Source organism: Plectropomus leopardus, chromosome 12 (genome assembly GCF_026936395.1).
Source record: "Plectropomus leopardus strain MGB_pleo_1.0 chromosome 12, ASM2693639v1, whole genome shotgun sequence".
NCBI classification, from domain to species: Eukaryota; Metazoa; Chordata; class Actinopteri; order Perciformes; family Serranidae; genus Plectropomus; species Plectropomus leopardus.
Window position 1 is genome coordinate 15,048,753 of NC_142187.1, and position 27,698 is coordinate 15,076,450.

Below are 27,698 nucleotides of genomic sequence, written 5' to 3' on the forward strand. Positions count from 1 at the left end.
AATCGGGATAGTAACTAGCAAGTGTAATGTCTTTCACCACTGCTTTTAATATAATAACTATTTTAAAAATTATCATTGTGGGGCTGAACAAAGATAGAATAACCTGCTGACAGCCGAAAGAGTTTGTGTTAACTTCAAGTAAGTACAACTCCTTTGTGTTTTTATCATTAATTCTAAACATGTTAAATTGTGTTAGCTACTGATTTGAACGTGCTATGGTATTCAACGTACGATACGATAAAATAGCTGCCGTATATGTACAAAAACAACAGGTATGCTTGTTTACTTAAGTTGATATAGCAAGCTGTTATTTAAAAAAATGTATGTTTGCCAGTTTAAGCTCATTTGAAAGCTGTCAGTAACTTTTTTTTTCCTGTGCAGAGTAACCGTTAGCTAGCTAACATCTCACTATGCTCACTTGTTACCAGGCAGGATAGCTTGCTATGTAGCTACTGTTGATGCCTAGCTAGCAGTAATGCCTTTCCTTGCGGGTAATGGCGGCAAATGCCGTACAGTTTTAAAGAAAACTTTTAGAAGCAGCGGCAATGTTTCGAGCACTTAGATGTGCAAATTATATAAATTGTGCTTTTCCCGCTTAGTAGCGTGGCTCGTTGGTCTAGGGGTATGATTCTCGCTTTGGGTGCGAGAGGTCCCGGGTTCAAATCCCGGACGAGCCCATTGTTTTCCCCCTTACTTCTGACATAGTTTTTTCCCACATTTTTTGCGTACGTTTACACGTGTTTTGTTGGACAAATAGAGTTACTTAGAGTGACCGCTAAACTGAGCATAGTTATACTGGTTTCTTATGGACCTTGGCAGTACAATTTATTGATGGATGGACTTAATTGTCCCAGTAGGACATTTACCTTGGACACACCGGGACAAGCACCATCTCTTCTATTTCTTCCTTTTTGTGTGTTGAGGATAAGATGGTGTTTGTCGCACCACTGTACAAAGTTATGAAAGGCAGACTTATATCTCACCAGTACTACACTTAATGTTTTTTGTGCACAATTTGCATTTTTTTGTTTTTTTTTTCTAGTTAGATCTCCCACCTTTTCATACAAAACATATTTTACTGGGTGGATTTCTTTTTAAAACATATGGAAATGGGACGACAATCAACTTGACAAGAGATGGCCCAGTGATTATCAAGAAATTAGTAAAAAGTTGCAAGACATTTACCTGAAAATAAGCAGGTAAATGTAAAGTAAAAAAAAAACAAAAAAAAACCAAGAAAAACGTCTACAAGAAAATGACCTCAAAAAGTTAAAAAAAAAAAAAAAAATTTCCTGTAACATATTTTTTTTTACTATAAAATGAAGAGAATTATAGACATAGTTTTCTGGGCATTTTCCCTTGTTTTTGATCATATCAACCCCCCACCCCCTCACCCCTCCCACACACACACACACACACACACACATTTACTAATTTCATTTACCTTTTGCAGTTTTCAAGACATTTCTTCTTCGTGTTTTGTCCTGTTTTTTGGAAATAATCAACCCAATTTTCCCAAGTTTCAGAGGTACAAATGCCAGTTCAGCAAAAGAAAACTAATGTTGAACCAGGTTAATTATAGATTACTGCATAGACTGTGCATATACAGTAGTCCTATGTGGTTTATCCAAATACATAATGTTAGCAGTTAAGATACAGGATGGATAAAGAAAAGTAGCGTATGCAACAAAGTTTTGTGGCATCTTTCAGTTCCTCTCAAACCCCCCCCCCCCCAAAAAAAAAAAAAACATGCTTACAAATGAACACAGTCATATGATATGGGTCGACATCACCTGATATGGGTCGACATCACCTGCCTTTACTTATTCTGTGCACAGTCTTACTCCAGTGGTGCAGGAGGAGCATCAGACTGCAGATATGCTCACTTAATGCCTTTCTGTCTTCACCCAGTTGGGGCTTATCTGAGCTTGCTGTTGTGACAGCATCTCTGCTCCCCTCCCTCCAGTCGGGCTCAGGACAGCAGCTGCTCTGCGCTTAACACGAGTCCAGGAGATATCTCGGTAAATACCAGTCTCTTTCCCTTTCTGTTACAGCAAGCATATCATCGCCACAGGGGCTACACTATTTCCATTATTTCCATAAGCCTCTTAGTGGCGCCATGCTCTGTCATTTGCAGAGAGGCCTCGTACTATGAAGTGTGTGAGTTTATATATAAGTGCCTCTTTCCTGTACCCGCCCTGTTATATGGCAAAGGGTTTCTGTTCTGCTCTGAATGAGAATGGGAGTTGCTGATAATTCAGTTTTTAAATGGATACTGTAATCCCATTCCTTAGGGAAAAAAGCAATAGATAAAGGTAAAGGACCATACCAGTGTTTAGCATGTTTTTTCACATGTTGTGTTATTTCCACTTTTTCTGCAGCCACATGTTTCATTTCCTAAGCTTCATTATAAAATCAAATGCAAAATGCAAACAAAATACTCTTCTTTGATTTTTATTATTTTTTGTATATTTTATTTTTGTTCGATTTACGTTATCATTTTGGGCTTATGCAGTCCACCACAGTTCTGCACAGCAAATATGTAAACCCCCGTGCGTATAAATGGACTGTAGCTAATAGTTTAATAAAAAGGAAAAAAAGGAAAGAAAAAGAAAAATGGCAGAAAATGAATTCATTCGAAAATCTTTTACGTGAAAATACGCTGCTTTGATGTGCTCCACCTCGACCAAATACAACAGTAAAGAGTTGCACATTTTTAGTTACAAGAAAATGATGTAAAATTTATGAAAAAAGGGACAAGAATGAAAGGTAATTAAAAACAAACAAGGCAAAAAAAAAGTTTTAAAAAAGTGAATATAGAATAGTTAACAATAATTACAATAATAATATGTGGATTTCTGGTCATTTTATTATTGTGATTTAATTATTACCAACATAATTATCTTTCTTTCTCTCCCTCTCGGGCTCTCCCTTTAGCTCTTAAAACTTATTTTCAGATCATTTTTCTGTCATCTTTTCCTAATTTCTTGAAATTTGTGGAACATCTTTTGCCAAGTTGCTCATTGCCTTTTTAGCCGTGTTTTCAAAAGAAATCAAACCAATTTGCTTAGATTTCCAAGGTTTAGGTGTATGTGAAAGGTATCTGAATGCAGCACAAGGAAACTGATGTTGCTCCAGGTTTCAAAGGGTTAAAGAACATTGTCTTGACACTTGCATACTTTTACTGGACTACCTTTTTCAATGCACTTTAACATGTAATGTGTAATGTAATGTATTTTTTACAGTGTGGTATTTGTACTTTTACCTAAAGTAAAGTATTGGAACATTTCTTCCCTAAGTGATCAGTGATGAGAGTAATACTACTTTTCATATTGTTAACTCATGTTTAAATAAGACTTGCTTAAGAAGATTTGGGCTGAAAAAATCATTAAAACTAAAATATATAACAAGCCAGTGAGATATCGTTCCAATAATTTATTATTATACGGTTGCATTGTTTAAAAGGCAAAACAGAGGATTTACACCAAACAAATTGATTCCCCACTTTAATTACTCTAATGTTAAAATTGTCCTCTTTATACCTGAAGGTATTATTGGATTTTTTTTACCCAGTATCTCACTGAATCACATCAAATCACTTCCCCACAGTGATCAGACAAAGAGCTGAGTATCCCTGCCTCCTAATTATTAGCTTCAGGTTGCGTCCTTTAATTAGATAATTAATCTGAATCTTTAACTACAACCTTTGTGGTGGTTTTGTGTATCTATGTAGTCATTTTGTGTCTTTTTGAGATCATTTTGTGTTATATTGAGGTAACGTTGTGTCTCTTTGAGGTAAGTTTGTGTCTTTTTTTAGTCGTTCTGTCTCCCTTAGTAGTCATTCTATGTCTCCTTGCAGTTGGTTTCTGTCTCTTTGTAGTAATTTTGTATTCATTTTTAGTTGCTTTGTGTCTCCTTGGAATTGTTTTGTGTCTTCTTGTGGTTGTTGTGTTTCTCTTTGTGGTTGTTTGCCCATTTTTGTGTCTCTTTGAGTTCATTTTGAGTCTCTTCCAAGTCAATATGTGTTCATTTGATTGACATTTTGCAGTTGAAGGCAGTCTCTCAAATACCTACTTACAAGTGTATTGTCTCCTGAGGTCGGTACAGTAATATGCTCATGTGTATAGATCACTTTCAGTCCAAATGTTAGTCATGACTCCAAAGACATTTCAGTCTCTTCGCACAAACATTTTTACATTTTTTAAAATACGTTATAGCCATAATCAGAAAAAAACCCTCTAGCTCCTGGTTGAGGTCCCCCCCCTTCCTCCATCACCACACCATCATCACCCCCGTAACCAGTCTGTCATTTAAAGTAAGCAGCCGCCTGCTTAGCCGGCACCTTTCACTTTCCTAGCAGGACTTAATTTACTGCAGGACATTTTAAATCTCCTCCCTCTGTGGCTCTGAGTCGCTGACAAATGCCTGGTTGCAAATGTATCTCATTGACTGCTGACTCGGTTGTATTACAAGCCGGCTGATAGGGGCTGCCACAGTAATGTGGCCCTCAGGTTTATCCTCAGATGTTGGAGGAAGTGTATTAATTTAGTTTAGATGGGGCCTTATGAAAAGTGTACTGGCAGGCAGAGACGCGTAGATCTCTCTCCCTCTCTCAACCTCTTGGGATTGAAGCTATCTACCACAGAGCCAAAGCATATTCCACCATCAATGTGTCAGGGGGAAAGCTATTAAAACCGCTTTACTTTTCCTAAGTGTCATGAGAATAAGCACAAGATTTAGTGAAATCCCCCCCAGAGCACTGAAAATCTGGGGGATTTTCCCCCTGAAATATTTCCTAATGGGCTGCTCAGAAGTGTCAAAAACTCTTGTTAGACTTCAATGTAGTTTTTGGATTTCAGTGTATTTATTTGAAGCTGAAATGACAAAATTCAAAGTACATATGAGTGTGTCTGAACTTTCTCTAATAAAAGGAAAACCCATTCACCAGTTCACTAGTATATAATAATAATAGTACAAAATGATAATTCCAATTTACACTCCATTTAGGTTTTTATCTAGGTTTTTTTTAAAAGAATCATTTCCTTCAAATGACACCTTTTTATAAAATAAGTGTGTATTTAAAAAATCATGCTGGGGTAAAGCTTAACGAACTGATAAGGTGAACCAAACAGGATTTAGACCTGGGCAGTGAAAAAACACAAAACAAACAAATACTTACAATGATATAGCACTGAAACTTACAATCATTTCAAAGTACATTAATCTGTCGGTTATTTTTTCAATTAATCTATTAATTGTTTGGTAAATAAAATGTCAGAAAACAGTAAAATCCTGTGGTGGAAAATACTTTCAGGTATAAAATACAAAATGTAATAGGTTAATTTTCACTTGATGGACTAATGACCAGGACAGAGTAAAAAATGTCCAGCCGACACAGTTGCCAGAATAATATTTGCATTATACTTTTCTGCAAACCACGGATATGTAACATTTATACAGTATTATGTAATGTATATGTTGAAATGTTATGTTTATTGATGTTTCAGCAGCATTGTGGTCTCTGTGGTTATGTTTAGGTGCAAAACCACTTGGCTATGGTAAGGAAAAGATCGTGTTTTGTCTTAAAATACTTGGTGACACAATCTTAAAAACAACAGTTTTTGTTGTTTGTTTTATCTTCAACAGTGGTCTGCAGCTTGGCAGCCATGCCGTCTGTCACGCTACTCATAGCCCCCTCCACTTCCTAATGACAAAGTCAGCTCTTATACATGAAATCAGAGCTATGTTACCTTATAAACACTGATTTAATGTGTAGGACAAATGCAACATATCTGTGGTTTGCTGAAATGTACAATGCCAACATTTTAACCTGGCGACTGAGCTGGTTCTTTTTTTATACTTTTGGAGGCCAATGTGAAGCAGAGCCTTTTATTCAGGTCTTTTTTAACAACAAAAGATGTTATGCATATATTATATATCAAGAATGTAATCTACTCTAAAAGTATGGACTCTTATGAGGAGCTGCCATTAAACCCAGTATTCCCTGAGTCAGATAATGCAGCAGCATCAGGGCACGACTCACGCGCACTTCAGCTATTCAAACAAAGAAAGGAAATAAATTTCACAAGATAAAAGACATGCAAACAGCTCGGCCAGTATTTATTCAGTTAATCAATACAGTAAATTATTAAGAAACCTCAGCACTTTTTCTCTCCAGCGTGGCGTCGACTCGATAGAATCTTTTCTTGTCAGACGCTGGCACACTCCCCTGGCCAGAGCGCCCGGCCTGCCTCTCTGTGTCCTCTTTCATTTCCTTTTCACCCTCAGGTCTTTCTGTACCTGTCAATTTCTTTCTACAGTGTGACTCTTTAATCCACCTGAGTGCATGGAGGACAGTTTTGACATAAGAAGAAAAGATAGACTCCTAAGGAGAGGACCAGTATCTTTAGAGCCCGGGGGATAACCGGATTACGACAGCCATTTTGTGCTGCTGGCAGTTTTACTTATTACCCTTTTTTTTTCTCCCTCTCATCTCTCCAGAGTTGAAATGCTGCCCTTTCTTAGAAGTCACACCAAACACTGACTAGTACACAAAAACACATACTCTCTGTGGTTTTTTTTTCCCCAAACTGAAGCGACTGAAAGCTTTGAGCTGAATAAAAGTGAATCTTTACAGATGATAGTAACAGTTCTACACAAACATATTTATCCATACTGCCCTTCAGGTGCTCTCATTTGCTGTTCTCGGACTTTTTCTCTCACTGGTAAAAACTCTCTACAGCGTGGACTCTCTACACTGTGGAAGTAATCATTGTCTCTGTGTGGCGGTGGGTGCCTCCTGTGTGTAAAGGCCTGAACCTACAGCACAGTAGATAACAGCACAGCCATGAGGAGACAGATCAGCTGTCTGACCCCTGCTGCCAATCACTTTATCCCTCCAGCCCGGCTGCTCCGAGGAAACCCGGAGAAAAACCCTCTCTGAAAACGTCTTATCATCTCCACCACTGATGCGGTGTGCACCACTGGATCTTTTATGTCCATTTATTTTGCCTTTGAAGAGGCCCGCGGAGCCTTTGATTGTGGGAGGTAAATGAAATAAAGGCCTCCTCCTCGCTGGTACCCTGATATCTAAGTTTATCGTCACTACCAAGACCTAAACCCAGAGCTTCAACTAACTGCCGCAGGTCTGTCTACGGAAAAACACATCATGCTTCTGTCATGGTAATAATCCTTTTTGCAGAAGCCATTTTGGGTGCCTTTGAGACGGCCTGGAAGCTTCCACTTAGACACCCAGAAAGACGTATTGAATTCATCCTTGTAAAATGAGCTTCCTGGGTATGTTCTCCATACAGTAATCCCCCTGTTGTTACCTATAAGCTCCTGCATCTATTTCTGAACAGCAGTGTACACATACTGTACAGAATTCACAGTTCAAGTGATAGCTCACCCCAAAATCAAAAATACCCATTTTTCCTTTTACCTGTAGCGTTATTTATCAGTCTCGTTCGTTTCGGTGTTACTTCCCGAGTGTTGAGATATCGGCTGTAGAGATGTCTGCCTTCTCTCAAGTATAATGAAACTAGATAGCACTCACCCACAAAATGCGTTTAAATTTAACGTCTCTTTCCAGGAATCATGACCCGGTTACTCGAGATAATCCACAGACCTTGTTGTGAGCAGATTCACGGCAACTATTTTCTCTCTAGCAAACTACATCCTTTGTGGTGGTTTTGTGTCTCTTTGTTCTCACTGTGTGTCTTTTTGAAGCCATTTTGTGTCATATTGAGATAACTTTGTGTCTCTTTGAGGTGAGTTTGAGTCTTTTTGTCATTCTGTTTCCCTTAGTGGTCCTTTTGTTTTGCCCATTTTTGTTTTTATTTTGTCTTTTGCAATTCCTTTGCAACTTTTTGTGGTGTTTTTTTGTCTCCTTGTGCTTATTTTGAGTCTCTTCCAGGTCCGTATGTGCTGATTTGAGTGACATTTAGCAGGTGAAGGCCAGTGGGCCCCTGATAATTTAGGCCCCTTGGCCTGTGCCCGGTAGGCCTGTTCAGTATTATATCGATGGAAATAGACATTGCTGTTGATATTTTCGAATAAATATATTTGGCACTTTGAGCACCAAAGTGCCATCTAGTTCTCCATTATATTGGAGAAAAGGCAGACATCTCTACAGCCGACATCTCCCACACTCTGCACCACGCACCAAAACAATCTAGACTGATAAATAACACAACAGGCAAAAGGAAAAATATGGATTTTAAAATTGGAGGTGAACTGTCTCTGTAAGTTAAAGCTCAGACTTTTCTCTATCAATGTCATTTCAATAACAGAGGAGATGGCTGTGTATATTTGGTCAGATAAGGTATAGTAATTATGAGAACTGTAACAACCAGTGAAGTCACTCAGGGCCAGTGAATCATGGTTGTGATTAATATTGATTTTGTAGCGTATGGAGGAGGAGAGGTGAGCCACTTGTACACATATTGATATATAAAAAACCTGCATGGCATCATTGGAAAGAATTTAAATGAGTGGTTGTGTAATTTTTGTGGCCAGTTTTAAGGAAAAATAAGAGTATGAATAGGGAGTGATTTTCAACAAAGATCGAGGCAAATTTGGAGTAAAGGTTACATTAACTAATTTCATTTAATTTTGTATATTGTAGGGCCATATGTGGGGTTGTCACGCTTGAGACTGAGGACCCAAAAACAGACAGACAAATGGATGCTAGGGAAAAAAGTTATCTATTACAATAGTAAAAATATACAGGAGAATGATGGACAGGATGACTGGCTGAGGGGTGGGGTGATCGATGTTTTTGTAAATTTTCTTCAGCTGGAGGTGTGGACAGGCTGGGTGGCAGGGAATCCTGGCAGAGATCACAAAATAGGTCTTAGCAAAAAAAAAAGGAAGCGGCAAAAAATGTAAAAGGATCTGAAACAGAGTGACTGTGGAGCTGGCTCTCTTGTAGGTTGCAGGCTTGATTGCAGTCAGGTGTGCAGATTGATGAGTGCCACCAGGTCAGTCAAGTGAAGGAGTGCAGACAAGTGGTGAGGGGAGAACACACACCAAACACACACAAAGTGACGGGAAAAATTCAACAAAAATCACACTCGCACAGACACACAGGAGTCACATATAGGGCTGGTTGTGTGCTCATATTTTGAGTGGAATCTGGCAAGTCTGGTGGGGTTACATTGTGTCATTAACAGAAAAGTTCTTAGTCTGATTTTGCAACTGTTGTACCAATTTTTGACCAGGAATGAGCTTTTTCAGGTAGCTTGCAGTCGTAGAGTGCCTTGAAGCAACTTTTAGCTTTGACTTTACTGTTTGAATATGAATCAGTTACACTAAAAATTTCCTTGGAAGTGTCCCGCAAAGAACTACCTGCTAATAATTGTGAAATAGTTATTTTATTTTAGTGTTGTTTTCAGAACTTTCGTCTTGAAATAACTGCTCCATCCCAATGACAAAATTCAACATGAAAAATCAAAGTAATAAAGTTTATAGACTTTCTTTTAGCTAGTGTTAGAGGTGTTTGGGGAACGATGACTTATGACCTTCAGCCCAGTTAACAGAAAGAAAATGTTGGCATTATATGTTTCTGCAAACCAAGAATATGTTACATTCGCACGTTTCATGCATTTCATATAAATGTTTCTAAAGTGATGTAATACATGAGCTGACTTTGTCATCAGGAGGTGGAGGGGATGGTGGATGGAGTGTCATCTGCAAAGCTGCAGACCGCTGTTCGAAACCAACAAACAACAAAACCAGTAGGGTTTGGAACATTCTCATTATCTTTTCAGCAGCTTGTTTTGCAGAAATATGCAATGCCACAATTTTCCTGGTAATTAAGTTGTTTGACACCACAATCTCGGCAGGAAAAGCAGCGATGTGTTGGTGAAAAAACAACCACTTTTTTGTGGCAATGCAAACTGCAACAGGTTGCTACAAAACACCCATGTTTTAAAAAAACTGCTGGAAACACTTCAATGTCTCACTAAACCACATCTGGTTTTGTTGTTTTGTCTTGAACAGTAGTGGTCTAAAAAGTCAGCTTATATGTTATGTCACCTTAGAAACTTTGATATGATTCGTGAAAATCTAACATGTTAGTGGTTTTCAGAAACCATACAATGCCAACATTTTCCTCTGGCAACCGGGCTGCCCTGTTTGTATTTAAGCCAAAACATGACATATTCTTAACCATGACCAAGCATTTCTTACGCCTAAACCTAACCACAGGGTAATCACAGCGCTGTTGAAATGTAACAGCTTTGTAATAACATGCAAATGTGTCGTATCCATGGTTTGGAGAAAGGTGCAATGCCAACATTTTTCCTGGTGATTGTGTTGACTTTAGTCATTATAAAATTCTGGCTGAACCCCTGAACACCTTTTAAAACCTGGATCGACATCTGCTGTCTTGTGCTGCGGTTAGACGACTTTCGAAAGCATTTAAATCTAACCTTAAACCTTAAAAGAGAGAGAGAGAATTATTAGAAAATGATCAAGTAACTAGTGAAAAATATCAAGAAAATAAAATTCCCAATTATCATAATTTTATATTTCAAATTAGGTTACAGGAAAAAAACTATTTAGAATTTCCTGTTTTTGTTCTTTTATCTTTTTTGATCATTTCAGTTAATTTTCTTATAACTTTTTACTAATTTCTTGAAAATTCTTGGGTCCTTTCTTTTCAAGTTGCTCGTTGACTTTTTTAGTGTTTTTGAAAGACATTAAGCCAATTTGCTCAAGTTTTTAAGGGGTTAATGAGATGGTTTGAAACAATTTTGTAAAGTATACAACATTTTCATCTGAGATCTTCTGGAAAAGATATTCGACACAGCAAATGAGCCACCGGCAAAATAACGTCAGTATTTATATACACAGCTTTTACAAAAGCATATTATGTGTAGTTTTCTGCATGTGTTACTGTATGCAGCAGACTGGTCTCCTGCCTGCTTTGCCACTTGGCTCTGTAGACATTTGGAGAGACTTCAGTGTTGGAGAGGGAGGATGAGGGAGTCCCTCAGAAATGTTGTACAGTCACTTTTTGTGAAGGGATTACAGTGCTCTCTCTCATTCCCATTGGCTTGGTCCGCCGTGACAGTAGTGTGGTGATGAGCGGTTGACATGCCCAGCATCATCCATAACAAGCGTCCAACTTGGTCCTGTGTGACTCCCATTCATGCGCCCAGGCTTTGCGCTTTATGTACTTTTCCGTTCCACTTTGTGCAAATGCTTCAGTCAATTTGGAGTTACAGTTTCTAGTGTTTTTTTTTCTTTTTATCAAAGAGACAGATTTTGTTTTCTTAGCTAACCACTTTTCCTTTTACGCACGAGATGCGCTTCATGGAGAGGTGACTTCATTTAAAGTAGGATCGGCGTGTTTTTGATTAATTAATGTGCCAGTTTCTGAGATGGCAAAACCTTTAGATCACATCAAAAGACCCATGAATGCGTTCATGGTGTGGTCCAGAGGCCAGAGGAGAAAAATGGCCCAGGAAAACCCAAAGATGCACAACTCTGAAATCAGCAAGAGACTCGGCGCGGAGTGGAAGCTGCTCTCCGACGCCGAGAAACGTCCGTACATCGACGAGGCCAAGAGGCTGCGGGCTCAGCACATGAAGGAGCACCCGGACTACAAGTACAGACCCCGGCGCAAGCCCAAGAGTCTCCTGAAGAGGGACCGGTTCGTTTTCCCGCTGCCGTCTTTACTCGGGGAGGCAGCGGAGCATTTGAAGGGATTTTCCATGGACTCCTTTCTGGTCCCTGGCGATAAAGCCAGAGCTCTCCTTGCTCCCGTCTCCTCCTCCTCCTCCTCGTCCTTTTCGCTGCTGGAGCCGGTGGCGCAGTTCAGCACCGGAGCTGTCCAGCGCATGGCTGAGATCCCGCACGGTCTGGCCGCCGGCGCTCTGCCCTACAGCGCGCACACGTTTGGGTACCAGACTGGAGGGATGGGGGGTCTGGCTTGCCACGGACAGCACACCCACACCCACCCGTCACCCTCCGGCCCGGGGTACGTGGTGCCGTGTAACTGTAGCGCCTGGTCTGCTGCCAGTTTACAGCCTCAGGTAGCCTATATCCTGTTCCCGGGAGGGATGACAAAGAGCAGCGTGGACTCGTACTCTTCAGCCAGCTCCAGTGTGTGACACACCGGAGACACATCGCGCGGTCATAACGGGAAAAAGTTTGCGCACAGGACCTCCCCGTGAAATATGATACAAGAAAAGAAAAAACTGGGCAACAATTCATGTTTTCATCCTATAAATACCACAACACAACGGCACAGTATAGGATATATTTCCGCAGGTTTTAAATACATTTAAAAATGCAATACATTTGTGTTTATCTGCCACTGAGCATCAAAAACACAAGTCCATTTATCTCTCGTTACTCCATGTATGCAGTGTGAATAAGGGTGTAATCTGAAGATGCTACCTGGCTACTCTTTTGACTAAAACGTAAGCTTGAAATAAAATGCACGAGGCTCCCACGTGACTTCTCCAAATAATTGATCAAAATCAACAGACTTGACTTCTGTGTTCACATTACTGCCCTTTTAAAAATCTGACAAGTTGATTTTACTTCAAAAAAGTGAGTATAATGTTAAGTAAGTGAATATAACTATTTGTCTTAATATGTTTACTTTATATCTAATTGTTAAATGTACTTGTTTTTTGTTGTATTTACTTAATTTTGTGAAGTTGTGCAACTTAAAAATGACAAGTTTAATCTTTCTAAGTTTTATCAACTTTAGTAAACCAGGTATATTGTGCTATATAGCTGTATTCAGCTGGTTGCAAATTAGTGAATCATATTTGTATTTTCTTAAACATGTTTACAAAACAGAACTTGCAGATTTCCTAACTTCATTATTGGCAAAATCCTCAGCTTAAATCAGACTAATTTGGTTTACCGAAGTTGCTAAAACTTACAAATAACAAGGTAATTTCACTTGTATTTTTTTAAGTTGCAACAGCTTCACAAAATTAAGTTAATACAGATACATTTTGAGTAAACTGAACTATTAGATATAAAGTAAACATAAATTGAGATCAATAGTTATATTTACTTTCCTGTTTCAAGGAAATTGGTTTCCAAGATCTGTTTTAAGTAAGATTAGCTTGTGCAGTGCAGTCAGGTAATCATAAAGCTCCTGTGGATAAAGGAAGGCACAGAAACTCTACAAGAGTGTGTGTTTTGGGGTTTGTTTTTTTCACATGTTTATTTACAAAGGACCAAAATGCTTTTAGTCAAATTTCTAACTTTTAATTCATAATTCTTACATGTGGACATTTTGTCCCCTAGTGTATCTGTCTAATTATGTAGGCATGTTTTTGTTTTTTTTTTTCATTTTTAAGTGAAAATAATAAATGTTTCTATTAAGTATTTTCTAATAATTGGATTTTTATTTTTATTCTTTTCATTATTTTGGAGTCTGTTGTTTTCAGAGAAAAAAGTGTACAGAATGTATTAACTATTCTCTAAACAGCTACATCAGATCTGAATAATAAGTCAGTTGCTACCCAGTGAACAAAGCTGGTATGAAGCTGAATCATTTTATTGATATTGTAGTTCGGTGTGATCCACATCACTACCATATGTCCTGCAATTTTTTAAACATCTACTGAAAGTTGGTTTTAGATGTTCTTTTATGCCACACTTAATAATAATAACCAGGGTAAGTATGTTTCATGTTCCTGACCACCTGAGCACTCTTATTTAAACAAGGCGACTGATAAGGTGTACAGCAAATGCTGAGAGAAAAACCCGACTGATATTAATAGAATGGAAAACCAGAAGTCCATCAAACTGACACGCATAACAAAATCAAAAAGTCCCACCATGCTCGGTGACTACTGCATGAGTTTCGTTGTGTGTCGTGTGTTTGTGAGAGCTAGGCTCGCGATAAGAGAAGAATAGAAACTTCTCTCCTCCCCAGTTGTTATCAAAGTGATAAGGTGATAAGTTGAATCATGGAAATCGTATGAGGTACTGTTTGTTTCAAAGTAAGAGGGAATGAGTCCTCACACTGAAACCACTGAATGTCCAGTATGACGACTCATTATAATGGTCCTGTATCTGTGATGTAGAATTATTAAGTAGGAAAGAACCTCAGAGGTATATTTGGGTTATGGTCAGAGGGTACTTTGGTTATTTTGCCTTATTAAATAATGGAAATTCAACAAATGTCATTGGCTGGATATGAATCCATGATCTGGTTACGTGGTCGGCATCTTAAAATCTTGGTCACCAGGATGCCCCAGTCAGAGGGTTTTCACTGAGCTGCCCAGGAAAGGTAAAGGTTATGAAGATGAAATGCCACATCGAAAGTTTTCATCGTGCTGAAGCATTTTCGAACATGGTTTCTCTTGTCATTTTAAAGGAACATTTTTCCCACAAAATGACCATTTCTAGATAAACTACACACTGCGTGTTACATTTTGTTTATAATTTGTTTAGAAAACTTTATTTTTCTTGGCATGCCTCTGCTGAACAGGATCCTAAAAAGCAAACATTCTTCATGAATTGAAGTAATCAGGGTCCACATTTAACAAACAGTGAAACAACAGTAAAACATTTGTTCACAAATTCTCACTCAGTCTGTCCAGTCGAATGCTCAGTGCTTCCCAAAAACATGCATTTTTGCTAAAAACCTGGGTATTAAAAACACTGCATGTGAGTGGTGCACCCTCAGTGTGCTCCAGGCGCGCTGCTTGTCTGTGGATGAAACTGTTTGTACTGATATGTTTTGAATGGTCACTCAACATTTTAGTGAAGATAGATGTGTCTGGGAAGTACTGAGTATATGACTGGACAAATGAGACTTGGATTGTACTGCACGTTTTGTAAATGGATGTTTTGATATGGTTTTAGTGTTGTTAAAAACAGACAGGGTTTACTCCAATTCATGATGAAGGTCAATGTCATGTTGGGTGAGTAAGAGGCAAACAAGTGTTCATTTTGCGGGTGAAGTATTCCTTTGAAGACACACCTGAGCCCTGATGTCACCTTAAAATCTGTGGATATCAGAATTGAGATTTCGTACGTGTTAAGTGTGTTATTTTCTTCTGTGTGTCTTAATTCCTCTCTAACAGTCCATTGTGGTGATTCTGACTGAGTGGCGCTCTCAGCTCTGCCTCATCTCTGTGTATTCAAATGTTTGTCTTTCTGCAAGGCTGCATCATGATTTAGAGTGTGAGGCTGTTGGCATGGCAAATTACTGCATAATTTACTCACTGTCTGCGGAGTCACTGATTCATTTTCCCGTATTTACATTGAAACAATTCGTTCTTATTTAGGTGCCAGGTGCGCCTATCACCTCTGTGTCCACACCTCTCTGCACATGGCAGCCCAACCCATGCTGCTGTATCACCTACTGGGCGAAACCCAACCGCCTCCGCCCAACGCTACTATCACTACAAGGTGCCACTTTGCCCATTTTCATTCTCTGCCAGCGCACCACAAACACAGCTGCTCACCTTTGGCACCTTTACTTAAATATTTCACATATGCAGCTTAACTTCAAGTATTAGGCTCTTTACCAATTTATGCTGGGCACAAACCATCCCGCGCAAACCTCCCAGTATATTTCCTAACTTCTGAAGGAGAAAAAAAACGATGGCGCCTTCAGTTCTGCAGAATGGTGGATTCATTTTGGGGGTGATCGGTGCAGCAGCCCTCATCGCAGCGACTGCCATGAACAAATGGAGTGTCAAGGACAGGCAGGGGGACGTGGTGACATCTGTTTACACCTACAAGGGTCTGTGGCAGGACTGTGAGACCACTTCATCAGGATTCACAGAGTGTCGTCCGCTCTATGGCCTCCTCGGCTTCTCAGGTTGGACAAAACTTTCCATTGATGTTTTAATAATTAAACAAAAACTGTGTGTAGAGTCCGTCGTTTTCACTAGCGAAGTCACAGGTTTATGAGTTTTTCTTTTAAGCAGTAATTAGAACAGTATGGGCCTCTCCCATTTCTGCTCTCAAAGGTAACAAAACAGTCCAGTACCGGGTTGAGGAGGAAGTTCACTCACTACCTGTCAGGATCCAAGAGGCCTGCTTAGTTCTTCTCAAATGACAAGGCAGGAGGTTTTTATAGGATGATTCGGTTGCATGGGGTGAATGATGAAGTAGTGTGTAGGGAACATAGAAAGCCAACTATTCTCTCTCTGTGTCTATTTTGCACCTCATAAATAATAATGTTAAACAAAAAAGGATGATGAGAAAAGCAGCCAGTGCCTGTTTTTCACATCTGACAGAATTGTAAATTCTCAAATTAAGATACAAGAATATTTTAAAAGTAAAGAAACAGTAGATAAGATTATGGGTTCCTGCACATAGAAATATATAGTTTATTAAATTATTATTGTTACTTTAAAGCCACTTTAAGGCTATCTGAAGTTAAAATAATTCTAAAGGGAAAACAAAAGAGATTGAAAAACTGATTAGATGCACAAGAAAGAAATCTATTATATTTGGTGAAATATTTATTATTTAGTGTGAAATATTTCCCTCAGTTTTTGCTGTGCTCATATTAACTCATGTTCCAGTGGCGAGTCCACTCTTATCAGTATTTGTATTAGCACCAGTGCATTCTGGTCACCATAATGGACAGCCAGGCAGAGAGTCAACACCGTTATCAGAAGCAGAACAAACAGCATGCAAAGGGCAAGTTCCTGCAGCACACCTACTGTAGGGGAATACAGGTGGCATTATCCGACTAAATACATTTGTTAACATCATTTTCTCTGGAGGATTATGACGATTTAGGTCCCGGAGCATCAGGTCTAAAGGCAAAAGATAATAACAAATACATGATTTAAGTCATTTGTGATGCAGATTGTTATGTACTGTAGAGCATCTTGGTAGAATAAGACACATAAAACATGACACTCAAAGGAATATATCTGAGCGTGTCTTTTCTGTCCACTAGGCACCTTCCAAGCAGTGCGAGCCCTGATGATAGTGGGTGTGGTGCTGGCTGTTCTTGGGGCGTTCATATCAATTTTCTCCCTGACCTGCCTCACCATGAACAGTATGGCAGAAACCACCAAGGCCAAGATGAGCCTCGCTGCTGGCATCATGTTCATCATCTCTGGTATGGTAAAAGACAACAGAAACATGAGTTTTTTGGTTGTTTATTTCTAACTTTCAAATCTTGACTGGATTTGGACTTAGACTGAGGTGCTGGGGCTGAGTTGGGGAAAAAAAAGCACATCCGCACACTCAAATCCATGCGAAAATCATGTTTACTTTGCAAGCTTTCGGTCAGAGGCCTTCTTCAAGGCATAACAGGTAACAAGAGCAGCAGTAAAAGGAGCTGAGGAAACATCACTTGATAAGTCTTAATGCAGAACAGCTGTGCCAATCACTGAGTCTCGAGTAGTAAGACATCAAGGGGATTGTAGTCTTTGGAAAAGTGACTACAAAATGAACACTGTCAATACAGAGACAGTCAAACGCCAAGTGCAGCATATATACAAAATGTAATGCAAATAGATGCCATGTAGACAACAGGCATTAGCCATTATATAACATGAAACACGTAAAATCAATTAGACTTTATCTTTTACTTTGACATCACTGATTCTTAAAACGACAGTTCACCCGAAATAAAAATACATTTTTTTCTCTTACCTGTTGTGCTATTTCAATCTAAATTGTTTTGGTGTGAGTTATTTAGTGTTGGAGATATCAGCCATCGAGATGTCTGCCTTCTCTACAGTATAATGGAACTACATGGCTCTTTGATTGTGGAGCTCAAAGCATCAAAAAAATACATTTGAAATCTCAGCAGCGATGTGTCTTTCCAGAAATCATGACCCGGTTACTCAAGATAATCCACAGGCCTTGTTGCAAATAGTTTTATGTAGGAACTATTTTCTTTCTACTGAACCCTAACCGGCATTCGTATCACCACGCAGAGCACGCATCCTTCTTCCACCCAGGTGGCAGTTGTAGTTCCGTAGAAAGAAAGTAGTCCCTATATGAAACTGCTCACACAAGGTCTGTGGATTATCTTGAGTAACCGCGTCATGATTTCTGGAAAGAGACATTGCTGTTGAGTTTTTCAAATGTGTTTTTTTTAATTCAAGATTTTGGGGTGACCTGTCCCTTTAAGGAGTGGCATAAATTAATAGATTCTCTATGAAGTAAATAAATCACGGAGATCCTGTCTATATCTTTCTCTCAGGTGTGTGCGGCATTGCAGGAGCTTCTATCTACGCCAACCAGATTGTGGCCAGTTTCAGGATGTCCATCTACCCAAACTATGGAGGAGGATTTGGAGACAACATGCAGGGAGGGATGGGTGGAGGGATGGGTGGAGGGATGGGAGGAGGGATGGGAGGAATTCCTAGGTAAGACATAAAGATGATATTTTTGTGTTTTTATATTATTTGTGTGCTGGACCTACTTTATGTGTTGTTTGTCTCCACAGATACACATTTGGCCCTGCACTGTTTGTGGCCTGGATAGGAGGGGGCGTCCTGCTCATCGGTGGCATCCTGAAGTCACTGGCTTTCAAAGAAATGGTGAAAGATGAAAAACCACAGTGAGTCCCCTTACAGTTTTATAGTGATAGCAAATGATCTATCAGTCTGAATAACTGACATTTTAACTGACATTCAGCTCATCCACTGATGTGTGAATTTGTTTTGGACTTAAATATTGTGCTATTTTTTACCACCAACAATTTACAACAAAACTTTTTCACATGATTTGACAGAACATACACCATCACAGTAGAAATACCTTTAAGCCTTATGTCTCTTCTTGCTTTTCAGATACCCGGGGGTTGCCTACAAACCTCAGGGCCGCACTAAATCCGACCTAAGTGAGCACCATTCAGATGGTGGCAAAAGAGGTTATGTGTAACTTCATCACACAGCACACACTGACAAGTCCTGTGCTTTTAGCTATTCACATGCAGCATGCTTTTTGGGTTGTTTTTTTCTTTATTATTCAGTTGCATCGTATACGCATCAAATACTACGTCTTCACTATCTGATAATGGGAGTCAATAGTTGTGGTTTTTAGTTTTCATACACACATCTCCGTGGCTACAAGATATTTGTAAATGCTGTATTTCATTGAAGCCTTTTTTACTTGAGTTTTGTTGAATCATTTTGTTTTTATGTTAATAAAACACTGATTTGTGAAATATTTGGATTAAAGGATTTGGATTATGATTATTAATCCTCTTAAAGTACAAAGTCTGTATTAGATTATATGCATAGCTGATTATTGACATCTACTGTACATACCCTTTATGTAACCAGGTTAATCCCCATTGAGAACTTGTTTTCAAGAGAAACCGACGTATATAAATCAATTTAGCATCATTTAAAATGTACAGTATCCATCATGGTATATACAATAATATGATTAAAAAGAGATGAATGAAATGCAGCCTCAGTCTCTCCCAAGTGGCTTTGAAGCCATCATGTAAAGCGATGTCAATTAAATATGAGGTGACACACGGCTGCATCATCAGCTGTAAGGTCTCGTCACCAAAGACGTCTGCAGAGGATACACTGGTACATCCGCTCGTAGTCCCTCTGAAAAACCTCTTCTCAAGATGCATTTTAGGAAAGAAGACATCCTTGAAGATGGTGCACTGAGACTGATTTCTAAGGGTGCATTTCATCATGCTGCTCTGTCGTCTTGATTCCTTCACACATTTCCTTTCCTCATGTCTTCGTCCAAAGTGTTTGGGTTCCCAAAGTCTTAGACTAAGTGAGAAATCCAAAGTTCAAAAGTGTCTGTTTAAAATGAAGTCAGCTACTCATGACACAGCTGTGTCACCTGTCGAACTGAATGGTACAAATGTCCACCGAGCCCCTAATTTAAGAAAAACTTTTAAGTAGTCAGATGCTTTTTTTCCATTGACATTTTTTTATGTGTTGCATCTCACTATGTAACTGTGCTGTGTTATATTATCTGTGGATCCATAGTAAGCACTGTGAGAAGAAACTATGTATATGAAGAATATCATGATGAAAAGCTCACAGGCAGGAGAAAGGAGGACACAAGGAGGAATAAAATAGAGAAATAAGAGGAGCACAGGGTGTCCACCTGTTGCAGCACTGAGCTGCAATGCTGTTTCAGACCAGTAGATGTCAACGTACTGATGCATGTAGTTTTAAATCCATCTGAGATCATATACTACAGTGACAAAGATGATTGTGTCATTAGACACTTCTATTTTACATTAGACAAAAAAAATGCTATTGACAGAAATACCATCAGAGAATTTGTTTATTGTTGCATATTTAAACCATCATCTCAGTCGCTCAAAAACAAGCATCCAACATAAATCCAGTTTCTCTTCAAAACAGAAGAAGCCAAAGAACACAAATTTACATCAGACGTCACATCCTAGCACTGGTTTACTGTGAAGTCTTCACTAGTGTGTCCTCCCGCAAAGACATCTGCATCTGGAGAGAAACTGGGATTCACTCTTACTACAAATCCCCGTCAGTCACAATGTTGAGTGTTATAAAAAAATAATCATACAAGAATATCAGACAGACAAAAGGGGAATGTAAACTCCCACAGGTAGACAACAAAACAGTTCATGATGTGCATTATTGTTTTTCAAACTTAATGGATCCACTTTGAGCCACGATTAATCTGTAATGTTGATCATTATCATTATGTCTTTTCATACTCTCAGATACATTATTTGGTAAAATCCAGAAGAAATTGGTTTTCAGATACAAAAACAGTCATATAGTGATTTAACAACCATGTATCAAGGCCAAGTTGGGTACAAATTAGTAAATAACTAAAAGAATCTATTCACCCAAATGATTAAAAAAAAGAAAATCCTTAGTAGCTGCTAGTAGTCTGTAGCCATGCAGACAGTTCTTGTTTAATTTGCTCATGTTTAAAAGATCTTCAAGCTGTATCTTTAGATTTCTGCAGCAGCCTAAATACAAAGGAGGTATTTTTGCTTGAGGTGCTGAAAACACTGTTTTTTTTATTTACTGCTTCAAATATTCCCACAAAAAGCATCAAAATTTTCATTGGGACTATTTCTTCAGTAGAAGGTATTAGCAATGAAAACTATTGACACTGACTAGGTTTACATGCATACTGATATTCCACTATTATTCTGAATATGGCAATAATCACAGACGCTGTTTGGATTTTTTAAATAAGGCCTTAAGACAAGTGGGACATGCCGGTATTATTCGAATTTAAGAGCATTCTTTGGACATGTATTCAGTGCATTCAGAATATACATCTAAACTGGGGTTTTTAATCCCATTTTGTGACACATTGCCTCTTGCATGTTTGCACTCAGCTCTGTGCATTGTACACAAACAAACAGTGTGCAGGGTTGTGGGATACAGACGCATAGCTTAAAGGAAAGCTTAAATTTCTGGTCGGAAGCAGAAAAATACCTACTTTTAAACATAAATATTTGGCTTTCAACAGTTTTTGGATATGCACAAATATCACAACCCTGACTTTTTCAAGTAGGTGGTTGAAGGAATAAAAGAGGGAGGTTGTTTTCACATTGAAGGAAAACTTTGAAACGTTTGCATCATGATAATGTACTGATCTTTGCATCAAAAAAGCTGAATTGTGCAAGCAGCACAGCCGTTCCACTTTTCTTTATTTTTGATGTGATAAACATCAAGTTGGCTAACGTAAACTGTAGTATGCAGGGCAGCATGTAAACGATATCAGTGGAATATTCATTTTCATTAGTCAAATAAACAGCTTAGTGGGAATACTGTCTTTTTTTGGAATAAGGGCAAAAAAAATGAATATTTTGTGCAATTTATGTAAACATAATCATTGTGTTAATCTATAGTGGCCTGGCCATTTCTAGAAAGCAAAGTTTCTGTTGAATGTTTTAAATTTAGTAATGTAAGTGCTGTGAGTGCCACAAACAAAACTCCATTTACCTGAAGGTGGACGCAGAAATCTCAGGCGCATAAAACAGAAAATATCTGCAAGCCTGCAAACGACCAGAGGTATCGGAATTTGGGTGAACAAACCCTTCAACTAAGGACTAAGACAAAAACATACACGAGTCTATATCCGATCTAATTTCTCGCTCAGGAACTCCTCCACGCTGTCTGTGTTCCACTTGAGGATGCTGAGTTCTTCAGCAATGTTCCCGTTATCGTCCAAAAGCTTTAGTACAGGATCTGAGCCTCTCACGTACTGCAGTGTGGGAGGGGGTGAGTGGGAACGAGAGAAAAAGAGGAGGGGTGTTAGAGAGACAGGTTTGCCCTCAAAGATATTCAGAGAAATGTTTTTGAGTCATCTGATTGACATAATCTGATTTCTCTTTGAAATTCTTTTTGAAGCTTATTGCGTCTAATTATGCGATTACACCAGTCACCGTGATGGCGCTCAGTTCATCATCCTTACCTTGATCTGAAGACCCTTGAACATCTTCGGCTTTTCGCTCCTGACAAAAGCTGAGGAGATAAAACACCAGTGAGACAAATGTCGGGTAATGAATCAGTCAATTAGCCTTTCTATTTTAGTACCGAGGTCTGTAATTAGTGACAACTGCAAAGCCTCCCGGGAATGCAGCGTTAACAGCAGCGGAGACAGTTGCAAACACAGGATGACTACAGCTGAAGTAAACAGACGACAGCCATATGGTGCAGACAGGGCTCCAGACGTCTACCCCCACGCTGAGGCGAGCCGCGGTACCTCCATCAGCGTAACCTGACACTGAATTAACCAAATGTTACTGTGAGCGGAGATGGGAGGTCGACTCCCAAAACACATAGGATAAAAAAAAAACTTCAAACGTTTGTTTGAAAATCTGCCCTAAGGCATTTCAGACCACCTACTGCAAAAAGTGATTTCAAGAGGATACATTTCACACATTGATTGGGACACAAAGTCACACAAAGCACAAGCTCAGCTGCGGGAAGGAGCCGTTACTGTCAAAAAACAAGGTAATAATAAATATCTGAGTATGGCTGGGCGATATGGCCTATAAATAATATCACGACAATTTAGGCTAGACCACAATACACATCTTAATGTTTTGAAATCTCCTCAAAAATACTGCAGTAGTTCACTACTAAATACACCGATGTTACAATTAAGAATTGTTACAATCAAATGAAAATAAGTATAATAATTAAATTAAAGCATTATTACAATAAAGTTTAAGAACTGCTATAAAAAAACGTAACTAACGTACTATTTCGATAAAGTCAAAGTAAAGTTATGATAAAGTTAAATAAGGTATTGTTATAATGAAATAAATCAAAGAAGAACCACTAGTGCTTTTATTTTGAAGCCCCTGGCTTGTCTCAGATGTTTTTTGGGGGGAATTTGACACTTACAGTCAACAGTTGGCGGTTAGCAATTAACAAAAAGTTACAGCTGCTCTGTTACACAGGAGGAGTTATTCGCTGTGAGTTCATATATGAATAATAATTGCAAGTCTCACTTGTGCTTCATGATCAACTAAACGGTCCTGCAGATACAAAAACGCACACCTACATCTGGTTTCATCGATATATCGCCGACCACTACATCAGTGTATAAAACTCACCTTGGACTTGAGGGAACCGCCCCAGTTTTCATCCACACACCTCGAGGATGGCCCCGGCATAGAGCTGTGTGCAGAGAGACACGATGTCAGGCAGTTCATCCATGACGAGTTTCTCCCCCCACACATCAATGCCCGCACACAGAGACAGAGCGAGCCGCGGCCCTGCTGGTGGTGCGACGCCTGGCCTGGAGGAGTAATTTGATTCAGGCAGACCGATTCATAAACGTGTCCAGGCGACTCCTTGGGGGTCATTAAACTGTGAGGCTGTGCATATGGAGCAGGGCTGATGGATGACGGTTTGTGCAGGGCTCACTTGTAATCAAACCTCCAGCACCAATATACAATAAGTTAGAGAAAATTGGAGTGTCACAGCAGTATTTCAGGACCGTGCTCTGTTCGCCGTCTCAGGAAGGAGAGTGGTAAATGGCCTGGTTGGCTGGTTCACGCAGCAAATTCGATTACGCATGCAAAGCTAAGATGCGCTCCTCATCCTCCCTTCGCCTTTCTTTCTGTAAACAATCCAGCACTGCTGAAATTAAATTTCTGTGCTTTTCATTTTACCACACATGGCAGATCACAGACAAGTCACGACTCTGTTGAGAGCAGGGAAGCAGGAGACAAATGATAAGCAGCTCTAACCGGACTCATTAGGGCATTTTTGGATGCTGCCACCCTCTATCAGTGACTTCATAACCAAAAGCAAACATGAAATGTGTTATTTCTAAAATTCTCCATCCACATATTCTCTTCATCTTACCTCTACTTACTCAAACAACCTTGAAGGCAGAGTGAAACTATATTCACTACAGCCTGAAAAAATTAAAACATGGTGATATTTATAAAAGAATTGGATATGACTTAAGATTGAGAAAAGAAAAAAAACAGATCCTGGTCAAAATCAATCATGTTTGGCCCTCTCTGTGGGTTCCTGTTATCATCGAAAAGCTTGTGATATCCTACAAAGGATATTTAAAACCAAAGTGAAGACGTTCAGTGCCAAAACATGATGATTTTCTCTCTTTCTTAATTGGGGATTATTCTGGATCATTCAACCCAAATTCTTCAAAAAGACCACATAATTATTCTGTAAGCCTCCTAACTCATAAAAAACAATTTTGCTGTGAGTCAAGATTAAAGGATAAAGCTGGTGATGTTATTTATTTTCTTATTGACAACATGAAAACACCCAAACTAACAATGTGTTAGGCTGTCCCTTAATACTTTCTGAATTTGGCATGTTGACAGCCCTTAGCTGCAGTCACACTGGTTCCTTCTAAAAACACAAACCTTTAGATCACAGATGGAGAGCTCCATTTCTTAAGCAGGGCTGAATAAGCCCGGCACTGTGGCCTTCAGCAAACGTTGCTCAAACAGAAAGAAACAGCACTTTTGTTGGGGACTATTTTCATCCACGGAGTTGTTGTGCTAGGCTCCACAGGCAAAACTTGTAAGTACGACCAGTTCACAGCTTGTTCCGTTCACAGGATTTACTCACTATTATAAATATAGAGAATTGCCAAATTTATCACGCAAGGCCTAAAAGGGCCTGAAATTAGGTCTCTTCACGTTTTTGTCATCTGTGCTGGCCTGACAGACTCTCAGGGAGGTTTTCCTGCTCTACAGAGACATACTGTATGGCACCCGGGGGAGCTGAGGTGTGCGATGCAGGAGGTGCTCTGCAGAGAAGCACACATTTGAAAATGAGTAACTGAAATGCCCTCCGTGCGCAGTGAATCTTACTAATCGACAAGGCAGCGCTATAAGCCATTTCTCAGAGGGTTTAATGACACAGCACTGATGTCAATTGCGAGACTGAAAGAATTCTTAAGGCAGATAATTGTTGCCGTCTGAGGAGAAAATGTGCTTAGTGACACTGTCGTTTCTACTGGTACCCTCGCTGCGGCTGGAGACAGCCGATTGCTCTTCTAAGTGACATTTTCACTCAAATCGTGAGGAAGCAGAGGACTAATCTTTCCTTTAAGTGTCTGTCTGAGAGAGAGTTATCATCAAGAGGTGTAATGAGGTGTGCACTACACTTTCCCAAGGTGCTGTTGCTAGGATACCACGCACGCTCTGGGGCTTTGCTTAATCAAAGAAGAATTACATTGTTTTTCCACCATCACTTGACTCAGTGTTTATCCGTCAGAGCCCAGCAGGGACTCCTTTTGAATTTGCTGTAATCGCCAGAGCAATGAGCGCACAGTAACACCTCCTCGCTGTTACTGCGAAACTTGATATATCGACCCCGTGGGGAGTGTCAGGCTGAGGTTAAGGAGCCTCGTCTCCAAACATCAGAGCGAAGGACCGAGACAGACAGCCACTGACAGGGTTTGTGTGTGGCAGCTCAGATCTGATGCACAGCTGCAAACAGTGTCAACAGAGCCAGTGACAGGGAGGCTAAAACTAGGTTGTTCAAATGCTGGAGGTTGTGATCCTGCCAATAAACGTGACACGTGCTGACACAGACGTCCTCTGAGTGCTACTACTATACACTCTGAGGTCTGTCGTCTGTGAAGCTCAATAAACGACTAGAGACTGCAAACAGATCAGCTCAAGACCCCATAATCAATACGCTATCACGCGTCATCACATTTGTCAAGTCTCAGTCATGCTGCACAAAATAACAACAAGCGCTTTTCATTTGATCATTTTACTGCATGCACATTTGTTAACCTGGTTTCTGGTTTACACTCTCTCCATCCTCTATGAAACTGCTTGTATAGGGTCTTTGTAACGCCCTCCTCTCTGTGACTGAATCTAGACAGGCAATTACTTTCTGTTTGACCGCTCCCTGGAGCTCTGTTGTTCCCCTTTACCTTGCGCCCTTCCATCTGGGCCTCCTGCTGGCAGCACTGCCGGCAATCGGGCTGGAGCTTGGTGAGGCTGAACTCCCCGAGCAGGTCACAGGAGCTGCACAGCAGGTTGCTGGAGAAGCCCAGCTCCCTGCACGCCTCAGACGACAGATCGGCACCGTATGCCGACAGCTGGAGAGAGGAAGGAGGAGATGAGAGTCACACCGAGAGGAAAAAATAAAAGGCAAAGTTTTAATAAAGCGCTTGCTTCTCATATGCAGATGTGTCAGAATTTAAGAAAAACATTGTGTTACTGATAAGAAAGCCTGAAATTATGGATATTTGTGATCAAAAATTGCAATCAAATCCTGAAACAAACACAGATGACATCTAAGTGTCTTGCATGTGGTGGCGTGAATAATTATCTTAAGAGGTGCCAGCTCATGTTGCGTCCTGGACACTACCGAGGTGCCCTTGAGGATGGCACTGTCAAATAATAACAGAAAAAAAGTGAATTTCCTTTTTGAGAGGCTAATAATGTGATGTTTGGTTCTTTCATGAATAAACTCAGCAAGTCTTTGACCTTTTCCCTTAATGATAACTGAAGCGATTCATCAAATACGGACATAGGACTCAATTAACTTTCGTTAATTTATTTGTTCTCTGTTCATTTCAGCACAGTTCCTGGTTACAGGAGATTTAATAATCTGGTAGGAATGTGGGTAAACAAGCAGGCTTATTAACAGGATATTTCAGTCAAAAAGGTGTGTTCATCTTTGCTGCTTGGGAAGTAAAAGTGCAGTTAAAATGTACAGGTGACACAGTCAATAACAGAGCTGATGTTGCTCTGTACTATGTTTCATGATTTTCTCCCTGACAGCCAATTATGGTGACTCAAAATGTGGATTTTTAATGTGAAATGTTGCGTTTTCATAAATGTTTTTATCATACACGTTTTCCAAAATGCTGTTTTGTTTTTGTGTCTCCAAAGATGTTGTTTGTGAAATGTTGTGTTTTGTGAGGTGGTGTTGTGTTTTAACCCTCGGTGCCACCGCAGGTCAAAGACTGTCAGGTGGATTTTACTGAATCTGCTTCGGCTTTCGGGAATCAGGAAATCAGCGTCGTTTCATTACCTCATACATCCTCATATTTAGCTGTGACTGCGCAGGAATCATTTTAGCACCCTGAGGTATAAACCCTTTCCTTACAAATACGGTTTTCCAGTAACTTGAGCTCCAAATAAACCAGCTTCAGGCGTTTAGGACCCAATTTTCTGAGCAGGGAACAGATTCTCAGGGGGACAAATGCGTTCACAACACCGGATATCCTGGTTTACCGTAACCTTTCTCTTCTAAAAACGCCATCGGCCTTTTCTTCTAAGACACACGCTG

The 27,698-nt window shown here is 39.6% G+C and overlaps 3 protein-coding genes and 1 non-coding gene across 5 annotated transcripts in view; 3 read left to right on the forward strand and 1 right to left on the reverse strand.

The window, feature by feature from the left end:
- LOC121951662 (claudin-18) lies at positions 1-20,802 on the forward strand. 2 transcript variants are annotated; one of them, XM_088085224.1, is made up of 8 exons: positions 1-138; positions 1,912-2,021; positions 15,069-15,396; positions 15,579-15,811; positions 16,907-17,071; positions 18,167-18,332; positions 18,413-18,526; positions 18,759-20,802. In XM_088085224.1, the coding sequence occupies exons 3-8, from the start codon at positions 15,317-15,319 to the stop codon at positions 18,847-18,849; spliced, it is 849 nt and encodes a 282-aa protein (XP_087941350.1). In that variant the 5' UTR covers positions 1-138; positions 1,912-2,021; positions 15,069-15,316; the 3' UTR covers positions 18,850-20,802. The 2 variants fall into 2 exon arrangements, with proteins under 2 accessions (XP_087941350.1, XP_087941351.1); XM_088085225.1 differs by having other exon boundaries at positions 15,273-15,396.
- trnap-ugg (transfer RNA proline (anticodon UGG)) lies at positions 606-677 on the forward strand. Its single transcript has one exon. It is a non-coding gene; the product is annotated as a tRNA-Pro (tRNA).
- Positions 9,697-13,092, forward strand: LOC121951663 (transcription factor Sox-14). Its single transcript, XM_088085223.1, has one exon. The coding sequence runs from the start codon at positions 11,388-11,390 to the stop codon at positions 12,117-12,119; it is 732 nt and encodes a 243-aa protein (XP_087941349.1). The 5' UTR covers positions 9,697-11,387; the 3' UTR covers positions 12,120-13,092.
- selenof (selenoprotein F) overlaps positions 20,215-27,698 on the reverse strand; it is a 7,881-nt gene continuing 397 nt past the window's right edge. The window contains exons 2-5 of the mRNA XM_042498226.2: positions 26,332-26,499; positions 23,516-23,579; positions 22,366-22,415; positions 20,215-22,155 (exon numbers count right to left, since the gene is read on the reverse strand). Of these exons, the coding sequence (XP_042354160.1) occupies positions 22,024-22,155; positions 22,366-22,415; positions 23,516-23,579; positions 26,332-26,499 (414 nt within the window). The 3' untranslated portion in view covers positions 20,215-22,023. The remainder of the gene's footprint in view (positions 22,156-22,365; positions 22,416-23,515; positions 23,580-26,331; positions 26,500-27,698) is intronic.

Excerpts from the sequence above, each read along its gene's own strand:
- LOC121951662 (XM_088085224.1), top strand. The coding sequence starts at position 15,317 with ATGGCAGCCCAACCCATGCTGCTGTATCACCTACTGGGCGAAACCCAA. Across the intron at positions 15,397-15,578 it reads AACGCTACTATCACTACAAG|GAGAAAAAAAACGATGGCGC; the intron begins GTGCCACTTTGC and ends TAACTTCTGAAG. Across the intron at positions 17,072-18,166 it reads CATCATGTTCATCATCTCTG|GTGTGTGCGGCATTGCAGGA; the intron begins GTATGGTAAAAG and ends TCTTTCTCTCAG.
- LOC121951663 (XM_088085223.1), top strand. The coding sequence starts at position 11,388 with ATGGCAAAACCTTTAGATCACATCAAAAGACCCATGAATGCGTTCATG.